The sequence below is a fragment of the Salmo trutta genome, chromosome 25 (genome assembly GCF_901001165.1).
Source record: "Salmo trutta chromosome 25, fSalTru1.1, whole genome shotgun sequence".
NCBI lineage: Eukaryota > Metazoa > Chordata > Actinopteri > Salmoniformes > Salmonidae > Salmo > Salmo trutta.
The window spans coordinates 29,142,899-29,160,026 of NC_042981.1; the positions used below are offsets into that span (position 1 = coordinate 29,142,899).

The 17,128-nt window shown below is 45.5% G+C and overlaps 1 protein-coding gene across 4 annotated transcripts in view; it reads right to left on the reverse strand.

Moving 5' to 3' along the window:
• The window catches only part of LOC115162353 (regulator of G-protein signaling 6), a 59,353-nt gene that overhangs the window by 3,334 nt on the left and 38,891 nt on the right, over window positions 1-17,128 (reverse strand). For 3 of the 4 annotated variants that reach the window (XM_029713567.1, XM_029713569.1, XM_029713568.1), the window contains exons 3-15: window positions 16,067-16,166; window positions 13,653-13,703; window positions 13,419-13,525; window positions 9,832-9,883; window positions 8,903-8,967; window positions 8,403-8,479; window positions 4,263-4,344; window positions 3,855-3,929; window positions 3,613-3,717; window positions 3,159-3,331; window positions 1,362-1,487; window positions 926-1,112; window positions 181-273 (exon numbers count right to left, since the gene is read on the reverse strand). In XM_029713567.1, the coding sequence (XP_029569427.1) occupies window positions 181-273; window positions 926-1,112; window positions 1,362-1,487; window positions 3,159-3,331; window positions 3,613-3,717; window positions 3,855-3,929; window positions 4,263-4,344; window positions 8,403-8,479; window positions 8,903-8,967; window positions 9,832-9,883; window positions 13,419-13,525; window positions 13,653-13,703; window positions 16,067-16,166 (1,293 nt within the window). The remainder of the gene's footprint in view (window positions 1-180; window positions 274-925; window positions 1,113-1,361; window positions 1,488-3,158; window positions 3,332-3,612; window positions 3,718-3,854; window positions 3,930-4,262; window positions 4,345-8,402; window positions 8,480-8,902; window positions 8,968-9,831; window positions 9,884-13,418; window positions 13,526-13,652; window positions 13,704-16,066; window positions 16,167-17,128) is intronic. The other variant, XM_029713570.1, reaches the window with a different exon arrangement.

Genomic DNA, 17,128 nt, shown 5'->3' on the forward strand with positions numbered 1-17,128 from the left:
ATAATAAGTGACAAAAATAATCAAGCTAATGTCTCAGTTTAGATGTAAATGGAGATATAGTATCTGTAGAAAGTGTAGAATTTATTATAAATGTATCCTCTTCCAAAAAAAGGATGGAGTGCTTTCAAACATATTTAGTAAAGGGTGTGACTGATTCGGGTTAGTTATAGTAGAGCTCACCGGCTTCTTTCTGGCTAGCAGGAGGTCCTGATAGATGTTAGATCTCAGGAAGCGTGCATAGCTGTCACTTTTCATCAACTTGAAGATGTGCTCCTGGAGAAGAGGGAAGAGGTGGTGATGATGATGGTCATGGGGGGGGGGAGAGAGAGAGAAAGAGAGACAGGGAGAGTTGAGATTATGTAAGAAGGCACGGGGGAGCTGAATGTTAACCATGCGTGCTAACATGGAGGGACTAAGGGAGGGAGGGAGAGAGGTACGGAGGGTGGGAGGGAGGAGTCTCCCGAGACAGGGCTGAGTGAACACAGAGCCATCCACGCTAATGCACCATCAGGCAGTCGCCCTCAAACAAAGCTAATACAGTTTGAACCTAAGGAATCTAGGATGAATGCATGGGCTATTCATAGGCATTACTCGGCCCATTAGGCCCTGGCTAACCTAACATAGCAGGCCTAAAAAGACAACTGAGCAGAGTTTCCACATCCGTTTTTCAGAGGAAAAGGAAGCTAGGATGAATGAACTGTATCCCTGAAAACTGAATGCATTTGGTTGTTTGCAACTACGCTAAGGGTGGGCCCTGGCAACCACAGATTCTTCACCGCTGTTCACTTACTTCCTTCGCACTCCATGTATCACACCCCTCTCAGCCACCAGTGTGCAGGGGGTTTACTGTATGTGCAGTAGTAGCAGCAGTATTAACTGTGTGTGCATATGCGTTTATGTGCATAGGGGAGGTTGTGATACATACCTGTGCGTCTTCATAGCTGTATCGTCCAGGGTCTTTGAGGTTATGGCTGGTGCGCTCATAGCTGTGGGAGTCCAAGTTGATGGAACTGGGCGCTCCCTCTGCCAGGAACTCCTGCCAGATCTCCTGGGCCCTGGCTGCCACGTTCTCCAGGGGCCTCCGCTTCAGGTCCTGCACTGCCAACCAGAACCTAGCCAAGGGGCACAGGGAGGGCACAGCCAATAGAGATCAGTGTCTGCAGCATTCACTTCCCATTATTATCTGCCAGGAGAGGAGCGCTCCCCCCTGTGGACATTCAGTGCTGTCATTCCATTACCGCCACTCAAAAGTCTCTCTATCTAATGGCCTGGGGAATTGAAATGAATGTGAAACAGTAGAATGAAAGAGGATAGTGACTGTTTATCACTGTGAGCTGTCCCTGTAAGGCTCTATCTCTCACCGGAGGTTCTCTGAGCTGAACTCCGACTCCAGGAACTTGAGGAACGCTTCCTGCCCTGCTGGGTCCTTTAGGGCCTCCTCCAGAGAGAAGCCCCACTTCTTCACACGGTGCTGGCTGGGGTCCCGGCTGCTCACAGGGAAGAACGGAGAGAGACAACCATGATGCCTTTCAGACTTAAAACAGACCTGGTTAACTGTACATGATCTTCTCACAAAACATACACTACCGTGGTTAACTGTACATGATCTTCCCACAATACATACACTACCGGTCAAAAGTTTTAGAACACCTACTCATTCAAGGGTTTTTCTTTATTTTTACTATTTTCTACATTGTAGAATAATAGTAGAGACATCAAGACTATGAAATAACACATATGGAATCATAAAGTAACCCAAAAATATAGTTTAGGTTTTAGATTCTTCACATAGCCACCCTTTCCTTTGATGACAGCTTTGCACACTCTTGGCATTCTCTCAACGAGCTTCACCTGGAATGCTTTCCCAACAGTCTTGAAGGGGTTCCCACATATGCTGAGCACTTGTTGGCTGCTTTTCCATTACTCTGCGGTCCAACTCATCCCAGACCATCTCAATTTGGTTGAGGTTGGGGGATTGTGGAGGCCAGGTCATCTGATGCAGCACTCCATCACTCTCCTTCTTGGTAAAATAGCCCTTACACAGCCTGGAGGTGTGTTGGGTCATTGTCCTGTTGAAAAACAAATGATAGTCCCACTAAGCCCAAACCAGATGGGATGGCGTCTCGCTTCTCCTCCGTGCTTTACGGTGGGAAATACACATGCAGAGATTATCCGTTCACCCAAACCGCGTCTCACAAAGACACTGCGGTTGGAACCAAAAATCTCCAATTTGGACTCCAGACCAAAGGACACATTTCCACCGGTCTAATGTCCATTGCTTGTGTTTCTTGGCCCAAACAAGTCTCTTCTTCTTATTGGTGTCCTTTAGTAGTGGTTTCTTTGCAGTAATTTGACCATGAAGGCCTGATTTACACAGTCTCCTCTGAACAGTTGCTGTTGAGATGTGTCTGTTACTTGAACTCTGTGAAGCAATTATTTGGGCTGCAGTTTTCATCATAGTTTCATCATAGCACTTGATGGTTTTTGTGAATGCAATTGAAGAAACTTTAAAAGTTCTTGAAATTTTCCATATTGACTGACCATGTCGTAAACTAATGATGGACTGTCATTTCTCTTTGCTTATTTGAGCTGTTATTGCCATAATAACATAGGGCTACCTTCTGTACCCACAAATTAACTTTTAAGAAGGCACACCTGTTAATTGAAATGCATTCCATGTGACTACCTCATGAAACTGGTTGAGAGAATGCCAAGTGTGTACAAAGCTGCCATCAAGGCAAAGTGTGGCTATTTGAAGAATCTCAAATCTAAAATATATTTAGATTTGTTTAACACTTTTTTGGTTACTAGATGATTCCATATGTGTTATTTCATAGTTTTGATGTCTTCACTATTATTCTACCATGTAGAAAATAGTAAAAATAAAGAAAAACCCTTGAATGAGTAGGTGTTCTAAAACTTTTGACCGGTAGTGTGCATTACATTGTGGTTGTGGATGCTGTTTAAAATGTTGATTGCATAGGGAAGGAAGGAGGAGCTAGCCATTGGGCTATCATGACATTTCAGCCAGCACCTGACAGCACTAACCCTCTGCCTGAACCCACCAGTCATTTGAAGACTGATTGTGTTGACTAGTGAGGTCTGTGCATGGTGTCCATGGTGCCTATGGCCTCACGCTGCCTCCCCAATGAACCCACCTAGCCTCCAGGTCCCAGAAGGTCATGTCATCGCTGATCCAGGGGTTGGACGGTTCAATGGTTGACGCCAAAGGATCGTAGACCATGAACTGTTCCGTGTAGCCCATGAGGCTGTCTGCTACTTTGGACATTTTCATACAGTGTCTGTCCAGCTGGATGTTCAAGAAGGAAATCTGAGGGAGAAAATAATTAATGATGGCAGAATAAGATAGTAGGGCATTACTCAGAAGTGAGCTGGAGTTATGATTGATGAATGAGAGACAGACAGACAGACAGACAGACAGGCAGGCAGGCAGGCAGGCAGGCAGGCAGGCAGGCAGGCAGGCAGGCAGGCAGGCAGGCAGGCAGGCAGGCAGGCAGGCAGGCAGGCAGGCAGGCAGGCAGGCAGGCAGCAGGAGATAATGGATAATGGCGGTGTTAGTAATGACCTGTCAGGAGCATCACAGTGTGTTACCTCCTTCTGCACGTCCTCTCTGGTGAGCTTCCTGGCCGGCTGGGACGGGAGGGACTGGTGAACTGGACTCTGAGTCTGGGTGTCGTCTGTTACCCCATACACCGACTGGACAAAGACAGAATGGATATACATGTCTGTTATTGCTTATACGCTCACCCACGACACAGGCACGCGCCGCACAGAACATATACATACATACACAAACAGAGAGACCACTCACCACTAAAAGCCTTATTTCTTACCTTTTTCACCCTCTGTGGATTCTTCTCTCTCCGACACTTGCGAATGTCCATCTCTGTGGTATTTACACAGCCTGGCTGTAAGAGAGTTAGTTTCTAGGTCAGATTATAGTGGGTCACCAGGCAGTATCCTGCCCTAGCCTGGAGGCTAGACTTCATTCAACATTACAACCGCAGAGGAGTTGGAAAATACAGAACCCCACTGGGATCCTGTCTAATTCAGGCTAACCCAGGCCACACTATACAACTAGGCTGATAGAACCCTTTATTGTTCTAACAGTAGAGCCCTATGGGACTTTCACTGTAACACTCCCTGTCCTCTCATCACATCCTCTCTCCAGCCCTCCCTCAGACCCCAGAACCACTACCTTCTCTCAGCTCACCACCAACTCCCCTCAGCCCTCAGCTCACCACAGGGCGATGGACGTCCCAGAATGCCCTCTCTTGGCTGTCCAAGATCTTCCTCTCAACCTTGTCCTTCTTCCTGTCGATCCTGAGGGTAGACGACAGAGGACAGAGACAGGTAAATACTGAGGGTGGGGGACAGAGTACAGAGCCAGGTAAATACTGAGGGTAGACGACAGAGGACAGAGACAGGTAAATACTGAGGGTAGGGGACAGAGGACAGAGCCAGGTTGATACTGAGGATAGACGACAGAGGACAGAGACAGGTAAATACTGAGGGTAGACGACAGAGGACAGAGACAGGTAAATACTGAGGGTAGACGACAGAGGACAGAGACAGGTAAATACTGAGGGTGGGGGACAGAGGACAGAGCCAGGTTGATACTGAGGGTAGACGACAGAGGACAGAGACAGGTAAATACTGAGGGTAGGGGACAGAGGACAGAGCCAGGTTGATACTGAGGATAGACGACAGAGTACAGAGACAGGTAAATACTGAGGGTAGACGACAGAGGACAGAGACAGGTAAATACTGAGGGTAGGGGACAGAGGACAGAGCCAGGTTGATACTGAGGATAGACGACAGAGGACAGAGACAGGTAAATACTGAGGGTAGACGACAGAGGACAGAGACAGGTAAATACTGAGGGTAGGGGACAGAGGACAGAGCCAGGTTGATACTGAGGATAGACGACAGAGTACAGAGACAGGTAAATACTGAGGGTAGACGACAGAGGACAGAGACAGGTAAATACTGAGGGTAGGGGACAGAGGACAGAGCCAGGTTGATACTGAGGATAGACGACAGAGGACAGAGACAGGTAAATACTGAGGGTAGACGACAGAGGACAGAGACAGGTAAATACTGAGGGTAGACGACAGAGGACAGAGACAGGTAAATACTGAGGGTGGGGGACAGAGGACAGAGCCAGGTTGATACGGAGGGTAGACGACAGAGTACAGAGACAGGTAAATACTGAGGGTAGACGACAGAGGACAGAGACAGGTAAATACTGAGGGTAGGGGACAGAGGACAGAGCCAGGTTGATACTGAGGATAGACGACAGAGTACAGAGACAGGTAAATACTGAGGGTAGACGACAGAGGACAGAGACAGGTAAATACTGAGGGTAGGGGACAGAGGACAGAGCCAGGTTGATACTGAGGATAGACGACAGAGGACAGAGACAGGTAAATACTGAGGGTAGGGGACAGAGGACAGAGCCAGGTAAATACTGAGGGTAGACGACAGAGGACAGAGCCAGGTAAATACTGAGGGTAGACGACAGAGGACAGAGACAGGTAAATACTGAGGGTAGACGACAGAGGACAGAGACAGGTAAATACTGAGGGTAGACGACAGAGGACAGAGACAGGTAAATACTGAGGGTAGACGACAGAGGACAGAGACAGGTAAATACTGAGGGTAGACGACAGAGGACAGAGACAGGTAAATACTGAGGATAGACGACAGAGGACAGAGACAGGTAAATACTGAGGGTAGGGGACAGAGGACAGAGCCAGGTAAATACTGAGGGTAGACGACAGAGGACAGAGACAGGTAAATACTGAGGGTAGACGACAGAGGACAGAGACAGGTAAATACTGAGGGTAGGGGACAAAGGATAGAGCCAGGTAAATACTGAGGGTAGGGGACAGAGGACAGAGCCAGGTAAATACTGAGGGTAGACGACAGAGGACAGAGACAGGTAAATACTGAGGGTAGACGACAGAGGACAGAGACAGGTAAATACTGAGGGTGGGGGACAGAGGACAGAGACAGGTAAATACTGAGGGTAGACGACAGAGGACAGAGACAGGTAAATACTGAGGGTAGACGACAGAGGACAGAGACAGGTAAATACTGAGGGTAGATGACAGAGGACAGAGACAGGTAAATACTGAGGGTAGGGGACAGAGGACAGAGACAGGTAAATACTGAGGGTAGGGGACAGAGGACAGAGCCAGGTTGATACTGAGTACACAGATAAACGTGTCACTCTTATTTAGAGACCCGAGGAGGGTTAAAGCTCGAAGTGTACAGTGAGAGAAAAAAGTATTTTATCCCCTGCTGATTTTGTACGTTTGCCCACTGACAAAGAAATGATCGGTCTATAATTTTAATGGTAGGTTTATTTGAACAGTGAGAGACAGAATAACAACAACAAATCCAGAAAAACGCATGTCAAAAATGTTATAAATTGATTTGCATTTTAATGAGGGAAATAAGTATTTGACCCCCTCTCAATCAGGAAGATTTGTGGCTCCCAGGTGTCTTTTATACAGGTAACGAGCTGAGATAAGGAGCACACTCTTAAAGGGAGTGCTCCTAATCTCAGCTCGTTACCTGTATAAAAGACACCTGTCCACAGAAGCAATCAATCAATCAATCAGATTCCAAACTCTCCCCCATGGCCAAGACCAAAGAGCTCTCCAAGGATGTCAGGGACAAGATTGTAGACCTACACAAGGCTGGAATGGGCTACAAGACCATCGCCAAGCAGCTTAGTGAGAAGGAGACAACAGTTGGTGCGATTATTCGCAAATGGAAGAAACACAAAAGAACTGTCAATCTCCCTCGGCCTGGGACTCCATGCAAGATCTCACCTCGTGGAGTTGCAATGATCATGAGAACGGTGAGAAATCAGCCCAGAACTACACAGGAGGATCTTGTCAATGATCTCAAGGCAGCTGGGACCATAGTCACCAAGAAAACAATTGGTAACACACTACGCCGTGAAGGACTGAAATCCTGCAGCGCCCGGAAGGTCACCCTGCTCAAGAAAGCACATATACATGCCCGTCTGAAGTTTGCCAATGAACATCTGAATGATTCAGAGGACAACTGGGTGAAAGTGTTGTGGTCAGATGAGACCAAAATGGAGCTATTTGGCATCAACTCTACTCGCCGTATTTGGAGGAGGAGGAATGCTGCCTATGACCCCAAGAACACCATCCCCACCGTCAAACATGGAGGTGGAAACATTATGCTTTGGGGGTGTTTTTCTGCTCAGGGGACAGGACAACTTCACCGCATCAAAGGGACGATGGACGGGGCCATGTACCGTCAAATCTTGGGTGAGAACCTCCTTCCCTCAGCCAGGGCATTGAAAATGGGTCGTGGATGGGTATTCCAGCATGACAATGACCCAAAGCACACGGCCAAGGCAACAAAGGAGTGGCTCAAGAAGAAGCACATTAAGGTCCTGGAGTGGCCTAGCCAGTCTGCAGACATTAATCCCATAGAAAATCTGTGGAGGGATCTGAAGGTTCGAGTTGCCAAACGTCAGCCTCGAAACCTTAATGACTTGGAGAAGATCTGCAAAGAGGAGTGGGACAAAATCCCTCCTGAGATGTGCGCAAACCTGGTGGCCAACTACAAGAAACATCTGACCTCTGTGATTGCCAACAAGGGTTTTGCCACCAAGTACTAAGTCATGTTTTGCAGAGGGGTCAAATACTTATGTCCCTCATTAAAATGCAAATCAATTTATAACATTTTTGACATGCATTCTTTTTGATTTAATTTGTTGTTATTCTGTCTCTCACTGTTCAAATAAACCTACCATTAAAATTATAGACTGATCATTTCTTTGTCAGTGGGCAAATGTACAAAATCAGCAGGGGATCAAATACTTTTTTCCCTTACTGTAGGTCACAACCTGTCTCGTTGCTTCATCAAGCAATCTGTGGTATGGCCGCTGGTAGGGTACAACTCTTACATAACTGACATTTTCTGATAAGTGCTTGGTGGCCTATTTCTCTCTGAATTTAGCAGAGCTTAATGTATAATCTCTTACCTCTACCTAACAACAGTAAATACTTAGTGCTCAGACTATAATCATTTGAAAGGTTCATCATTAATTTTTTTAATTTCCTGATATCGTGTTGAATAGACTGTATCTGATCTGCGCTGTGTTTACAAATGTCAACCAGCAGATGGAGGCGTAATAGAAGGAACATTGATAAAAGACAAAGATTAAAAGGTCACCTCGAAAGTAACCTAGGGGTATGCATCTGACTCTCTATAGTCATCTGCATCAGTGAATGAGACATGGGGAGTACACTGACATATGGCACAATAGACAACGTATTAAAACCACAATACATTGTGTATGTTCTTTTGCCTAGTTACTGTCCACTCACTTGACCTGCGCCTCAGCTTGCATGAAGATGAACTCCCACTTCCTGGCGAAGGCCCTCTGCAGTCGAGCCAGGTTCTCCTGTAAGACCCCCCAATCATAGAGACATGAGGGGTGAGAGTCAACCAGTGAAGGTTCTTGGGTAATTACATTGCTATAATGCATAACTCTCTTACTGCATAAAGCTAGCCATCTCAGCTTAATCAGCAAGTAATATCACGGCTGTTGTAATTTGCACGTAATAATGGCATCTGCTCGGCAGACGAGCAATGCAAAAATCTGTCGTACCTACACATATTCACTGAAATGACCTATTTTTTTTATGTGGGGAAAACAACACTCTGACCCGACCACCAAACCTATAGAGCATGAAATAGACTAGAGCTCAGGGGCATGTGATCTGAGAGAAGCTGTAGTTGTGTAGATGATAGCTTTGTTTAACAGGTCTGTAGTTTATAGATAGGGTACTGACGACAGTTCCAGTAGGGTGAATAGGGCACTCACAGCCTCGTAATCGGCTAGCTCCAACCTGGCCTTGTTCTGCATGGTGCGCTTGCACAGGTAAATGGCTGCAGAGGAGAGAAGTAGTCAGTTACTTGCTGTTGCCTGGCAGACTTTTTTGTGACATTGCCAAACAAGTGCCACAGATGATGCATCAACATTTGTGTGAGTGTAGTTCATCTCTTGTAAACAAATGCCACCCATTCAGTTTCCACCTGAGTAAATCTCTACTGATCAGAGTGTGGTGAGCAATATTTAATGAGACCGTTGGCATCTTTTGTCATTTACACTATCAGGCTGGAGAAATGTCACGCAAACATGAAAGCCTGGAGATTTACAATATATATATATATATATATATATTTTTTTTTAACTAGGCAAGTCAGTTAAGAACAAATTCTTATTTACACTGATGGCCTGCTTTGTTCAGGTGCAGAACAACAGATTTTTACCTTGTCAGCTCGGGGATTTGATCTAGCAACCTTCTAGTTCAACACTCTAACCACTAGGCTACCTGCTGCCCCGTGGGTCACCAGGGGCGGCAGGTAGCATAGTGACAAAATAACGCCCCTATACCCTGGATGGCTAATCTAGCGCTGCAGGCTTGGGGGTGAGATGAGATCCTCCTGGACAGATAGTGGGATGCATTACAGAGTGGGCCACTCAATCAATAATGGGTGTGAGACAACAGATCCATAGTCTGTGTTTACACTGTAGGCAGGTGGATATGACACAGTCTGTGCCAGGCACTCTGCACTGAGCAGGGCTAAAGGCTAGACTGGCTGGGAGGGGGGGGGGGGGGGCATCAGGGGGGAAAAAATGTGGGTTTATGCACGGATAATTAAATCTCAGAGGCAATATTTAGACACATTTTGAGCTGAGTTCAGTAATATTTTTCAAATTCCACCCCTAGGGACCCCAACCTAACTTACCATAGTCTGTGTTTTCAGGTTCCCAACAATTAGAGGGCCAGAAGTATGGAGCCTGAGGAGGAAAGTGGAGACATCATGAAAGTATTCATTATCTTAAGAACATTTAAACATCCAAGCATCTGCCCTTTCTATAGTTTTCCTAATGTTGATGCAGACAATTTTCCCCACACTGTCTCTAGCAGCAGTGTTTGAAGTAAACTGTTTATTTTCTTTTTGTTTCACTCAGCTAGCATTGCTTTTTATGTGGATCTGAATGTCAAATAACGAGGTTTTAAACATATTTCGGAGACCCAGTTTTTTTGAAGATTTGAATATTGCATGTTGTGTCCAGTCCACCCTGACTCATAGCCCTGACTTCTGTTGAGACGAAAATGCTGGAGAAAATACAAACCATCCAAACTCTCTGTTCCTATCTTTTCCTCTCTAAGAACATTAACAAGTTAAAAGAAGATGAGTGACCTGATGATCAATGACCTTGTGCTCTGCATAACTATCTAGGGAAGAACGGTAGCTATATTCTCCATTCATATTTCATCAACTATTGCAATTGATATTTCAGATTCCCAGTTCATTCCATAGTGCATAAATAAATGATTTCTCAGATATAGCGTACATTCTTAATGACGGGCGGAATTAGAACACAGAGACGTTCCACGACATGATATTTCATCTCCAACATCACTCATAATTAGTTTCAGAACAAAAGGAAATCAAGATGAATGAGATCTGAATATGTGTCAGAATCAACACATCTAACAGGCAGGTTAATGTATACTTTGCTGCTGAATGAAGATTGATAGATAAACAGAGATCCATCTACTCTGTCTTTACCAAACTGCTTCAACAACATTTTATGACGTGAGTCTGCTTGCCCTGAAACATCACAGATTTGTCTCAAAGCACAGCAGGAAGTTGTCATTAAAAGTGGGGCTTCCAAAAAGACACAGCAGCTATTTATAGCGCAGTGTACCCACACAGCCTCTGTGACTCCTCAGTGCTGGCACAGACACAAATCAACATATTCAACAGGTCATGCAGGTCCTCTTTTAAATGGCAACGATGACGCTCGCTTGTTGCACCATGACATAGCATCAGAGGAAGGGTATTTTTAGTTCCATTGAATGTGAGTGACACACACGCACACATCCCCTTCCAGAAAAAAAGGACATAATGTGTTTTAACCTGAGGGAAAAGAAGTGTGGCTAAATGGACTCTCCGGTAGATTGGGGGGAGGAGTGGGAGGGGTGGGTGACACAGGACAAGTGCTGAGGAAGAGAGGAGTGCCAGCCCAACGATTCCCAAAGAGAGCTGCTCCCAGCTGGGATTAGCCTGCTAATCAGTCAGCCATAGTGACTCATTCTTCTGGAGCCTTTTAGCAGGACCAGGAACCATTCAGCCTCCACTACACTGTAACATACTGTACTGTACTGTATGTCACGATGCACGGCCCTGACTGTACAGTAGATTACCTCGAGGACGGAACCGCAAGGCCAGTGTAGCGACGTGTCGTTTTAATGTCTTATGTTGAACATTGTGGAACATCCTTTTTCTGTCTGTCTATAATGCTGAACTTTTATGGGCTACTGACTTCCTCCAAGCTCTCAATTCAATTCAAAGGGCTTTATTGGCATGGGAAACATATGTTTACATTGCCCCATATGGGGAGGCAGGTAGCCTAGTGGTTAGAGCGTTGGGCCAGTAACTGGAAGGTTGCTGGATCGAATTCCTGAGCTGACAAGGTAGAAATCTGTCGTTCTGCCCCTGAGCAAGGCAGTTAACCCACTGTTCACAAGGGTGCCGAAGACATGGATGTCAATTAAGGCAGCCCCCTGCACCTCTCTGATTTAGAGGGGTTGGCTTGAATGCAGAAGACACATTCCAGTTGAATACATTGTTGGACAACTAGGTTTCCCCCTTTCCTAAAGCAAGTGAAATTGATAATAAACAAAAGTAAAAAATGAATAGTAAACATTACACTCACAAACATTTCAAAGGAATAGAGACATTTAAAATGTCATATTATGGCTATTCTCTCTCTCAATTCATTATTTCTCTCTTTACGATAAAAGTTCATAAAAGTGGCCCTTCACACCTAGGTGCCACACCATGTGACCTCATGGGACTAGAAAAAGCAGTGCTCCTCTCTCTCTCTGTCATAGCTCTTATCCTCTTATCCCGCTGGACCTCTTTTGAGGAGGGAGAAGGACCTCCATCTCCAGCAGGCTGACCACAGGGCCTGGACCTTCGCTTTTAATGGAAAGAACTGGTGAACTGATAAGTTAGGGAAAATACATTTTAGGGAATAGTACCTGTAATCCAGTACAGAAATTGGGATGGAAGAGCCCATGCACTAAACAGTCTCAGAAGGAGGCTTAGTCCTTAAAGAGCTAGTGTAGCCTGAATGGTGCATTTAAGCTAACCTTCTTCAAGGAAAGGAAGAGCCAGCAGACAGAGTAACCAGGGACACAACCCAAACGAGCAGTCCACGAGGGGCCATCCAAACTCAGCAGAAACGAGCAAGAAACCACCACCAAGGAGCGGGTTGAGAGTTTCAAGTTCCTCTGTGTCCACATCACCAACAGACTATCACAGTCCAAACACAACAAGACAGTCGTGAAGAGGGCACAACAACACCTTTTCCCCCTCAGGACACTGAAAAGACTTGGCATGGGTCCCCAGATCATCAAAATGTTATACAGCTGCACCATCGAGAGCATCCTGACCAGTTGCATCACCGCCGGGTATGGAAACTGCTCGGTATCCGACCGTAAGGCACTATAGAGGGTAGTGCGTACAGCCCAATACATCACTGGGGACAAGCTTCCTGCCATCCAGGACCTATATACTAGGTGTGTCAGAGGAAGGCCCAAAAAATTGTCAAAGTCTCCAGTCACCCAAGTCATAGACTGTTCTCTCTGTTACCACACGGCAAGCGGTACCTGAGCACCAAGTCTATGTACAAAAGGCTCCTTAACAGCTTCTACCCCCAAGCCATAAGACTGCTGAACAATTAATCAAATGGCCACCCGGACTAGTTACATAGTAATAAGTGTACACACTACCCTACACCAGATTGCAGGATGCTGTGAGTAGATCTGCAACACTGTACATTGTGCCTCTCCAATTGGTATAATCTATTATAGCAATATTGATATCTATATTTATTACATAGTGATAATACTCAACCATATCTCAAGTGATTTAACCACAGGTTAAGGGAGTAAATTACGGCAGTGAGAGGAGACTGATTAGGCAAACATTTCCAAAGCGGTGGGTACAGACTGATTACAACGCTTGACCTGTATAGTGAGGATCAGACTACTAGAGGAATCTCTCACATCAGTGGCTCTGTTAGAACACATTCTTCCCTGGTTATTTCTGCTTTAGAGCGTAAAGTTACCAGCCACAAGGTAATGAGGCTACTGTTCTGTTCTGGACAGTTCACAGGGATCATTTATCCACTCCTTTGCCTTCATGTGATAATGGTCATGACACATGTTATGGATGGTGGTTTGGACAGTAAATCCAGTTTAGGACCACTAAGGATGGTAGGTATACTGGTGCCTGAAAATACCATGGTAGTTTACCTGGAAGCGGTATAAGGTCCCATCATCTTTGAGAGTGAGGACGTGGTCGGAGATGGGGAAGAGGTAGCCCTGGGCAGCAATCAGGCTCCCTAAATGGATGGCTTCAGCTGCAGGAGCGAGAACAGGATACTAACGATGAGTACAGAAAAATGGCTTCCCTTTTTAATGCTTGAGTAGAGACTGAGAACAGTGGTCAATCCCTGTGAAATATGGCTGTGTACATAGCAGGCATACCTGAGTCCTCAATTGAAAGGTTTTTCACCAGCCACAGCACAATGTCTGCTCCTGGTATTCAAAAGAGAAGAATGGTTAACAGTGACATTGAAATAGCGTTGTACACACAGAAAACCTCTACACAAAAGCTGCAACAGTCCTTGAACTGGTCTCCCCTTAACAATCTATTACTTTTAGCTTACACCACAGCTACAATACTGACATAGTCGACCAATCATCCTGTTATCAAACCTTTGTAACTTTTGGAAAAAATAGTGTTTGACCAGATACAATGCTATTTTACAGTAAATAAATTAACAACATTCTCCAGGGCAGCTGTCCAGGCCCTTTACTTTTTTCAATCTTCACGTATGACCTGCCACTGGCTCTGAGTAAAGCCTGTGTGTCTACTGTATGTATGCTGATGACTCAACGCTGTACACGTCAGCTACTACAGCGACTGAAATCACTGCAACACTTAACAAAGAGCTGCAGTCCGTTTCAGAGTGGGTGGCAAGAAATAAGTTAGTCCTAAATATTTCAAAAACTAAAAGCATTGTATTTGGGACAAATCATTCACTAAACCCTAAACCTCAACAAAATCTTGCAATGAGTAATGTGGATATTGAGCAAGTTGAGGAGACTAAACTGCTTGGAGTAACCCTGGATTGTGAATTGTTATGGTCAAAACATATTGATGCAACAGTAGCTAAGATTGGGAGAGGTCTGTCCATAATACGTCTAATATAAAGCGCTGCTCTGCCTTCTTAACAACAATATCAACAAGGCGGGTCCCTAGTTTTGTTGCACCTGGACTACTGCCCAGTCGTGTGGGCAAGTGCCATAAAATGGGACTTGGGGAAATTACAACTGGCCCAGAACAGGGCAGCACGGCTGGCCCTTAAATGTGCACATAGAGCTAACATTAATAATATGCATGCCAATCTCTCATGGCTCAAAGTAGAGGAGAGATTGACTTCATCACTACTTGTTTTTGTAAGAAGTATTGACATGTTGAATGCACCAAGCTGTCTGTTTAAACGACTAGCACACAGCTAAGACACCCATGCATACCCCACAAGACATGCCACCAGAGGACTCTTCACAATCCCCAAGTCCAGAACAGACTATGGGAGGCGCACAGTACTACATAGAGCCATGGCTACATGGAACTCTATTCCACATCAAGTATCTCACACAAGCTGTAAAATCTGATTTTTAAAAAGATTTTAAAAATACACCTTATGGAACAGTAGGGACTGTGAAGAGGGAAACACACAGGTACAAACACACATACAAACAAACACACATAACATACACACTATACACACATGTACAAACCCACAAAACATACACACTATACACACACGTACACCTGGATTGTGTGTTATAGTAGAGTAGTGACCCGAGGGCACATACTTAATGTATTTTGAAATCTGTAGCAAAATGTATTTTAGTGTTTAAAAATTACAATGTCTATTATTGCCTTACTTTTTACTAGACCCCAGGAAGAGTAGCTGCTGCCTTGGCAGCAGCTAATGGGGATCCATAATAAATACAAATACAAATGCCCTTGGCTAAGGCTGAATGTGGCATAGGGGAGCAGGTGTTTGCAGGAACAATTCAAACGGAACAATGTGATCTTGGACTAACAATAGGCAGGAAACCAGGTCTTTTGTCTAACTCCTGGATAGCAACATATTTGGCATAATGTTAGCACTTGGCAGTGAGGAGTGAGACTGAGAGAGTGAAGTGTGACACAGCAGGCCTAGGGAGACATGTGAGGGGGTGAGTCACACTCAGAGAGCATCCCCCCACCCACTCCCCACCAGCCCCATAGATACTGTTGACTCTGTTGACTCACAAGCTAACACACATACACCAGCCAGAACTGTCTTACTCACTCACACTGCCCCCTTAAACCATGTCACCCAACACACAACCAGCCACACTGCATAATGACAAGGGCAGCGACACACCAGACATCACATTAGGCTTCTCTGCCAAAACCTTACGGGCTGAGACTCCCTCATCTGTTCCAATCTGCAGAGGCAGCAATTCAAATGAGCCTGAAAGGTCATATTTTCTTTAATGATTCTGACTCCTCTCTCTCTGTTGAGCCACACTGAGTCATATCTCTCTCTCTCTCTCTCTCTCTCTCTCTCTCTCTCTCTCTCTGCCACTCTCTCTGCCACTCTCTCTGCCACTCTCTCTGCCACTCTCTGCCTCTCTGCCTCTCTCTCACACACACACACACACACACACACACACACACACACACACACAGACACACACACACACACACACACACACACACACACACACACACACACACACACACACACACACACACACACACACACACACACACACACACACACACACACACACACACACACACACACACACACACACACACACACACAGCTGGTCACCTGATACCACACTGGGGATCTTGGACAGGAAGCTCTTGACAGTTCGGATGGCCACCCCTCCTGCCTTCTCATCCTGTATCCGCATAATGACATCTTCAATCTAACAGGGAGAGGAGAAACAACACAAGTGATCAGGGTTAGAGCATGAACTAAAACATCCACAGTTTCTCCATAAAAAGTATTCATTTTCATATTATAATCCAATGGTGATGGGGATTACTTGTGTGTGTGCTGTGGCCTGCAAAAAAGGGTCTGTTTATTGAGCCCCACAGTTCCCACGGTAACAAGGCCCTCCAATGGGGAGACAGAGTGATCCCTCAGAGGCTAAGATAAACATCACACCTCAAACGCACGGCAGGCAACGAGCACCCCACCACATCACACATCAGCAGCCTAAAATTAGGCATGGCCGCACCGTGCTCGCAACTTACGACTCATTACAAAGACAGGAAACCACACTCCTCCATGCAAACATACACACACGCCCTCTGGAAAACAATTCCCCTCACTCTACAGTCAGCCAATATCACTCGCACTGACACATTATGCACACATTTATAGCTCCATGCAGCAGAGGTTTGCATTAAGGTGGAGAAGCTTAATAAGGGCTATGTGGTGTGAAAACCTTGGCCTGGTTTTTACAGTCTCTATATGTCAGGTCAGGTATGATGTGACTAGGATTAGTGCGTAAGACCTGATCTCCCAATGTCACACCACAAGGCTCCCAAGCACCACAGCCTGGACTGATGGACTCAGACCAGAAATTCACACCAAATGATTTAGTACACTCAGTGTTATCCAGAGCCCACCTCACCCTGTGCTCACTGGCCATTAAATCCTTAATTTTGTGGCAAGCACACAAACACACATACACACACTGACTGTAACAAAGCTGATTATGCTTGGATGAATTCAAAAGCCTGATTGTGTGCAAAGCATATATGATTTGGCTGCTCCCTTCACTTCCCCATCTCAGAAAGGTAATCTGTATTTATCTTCACTGTTAAATGGGAGATGGCATGGTAGTCAGGAGACAGCAACCATCAGAAAACACTCTTTATC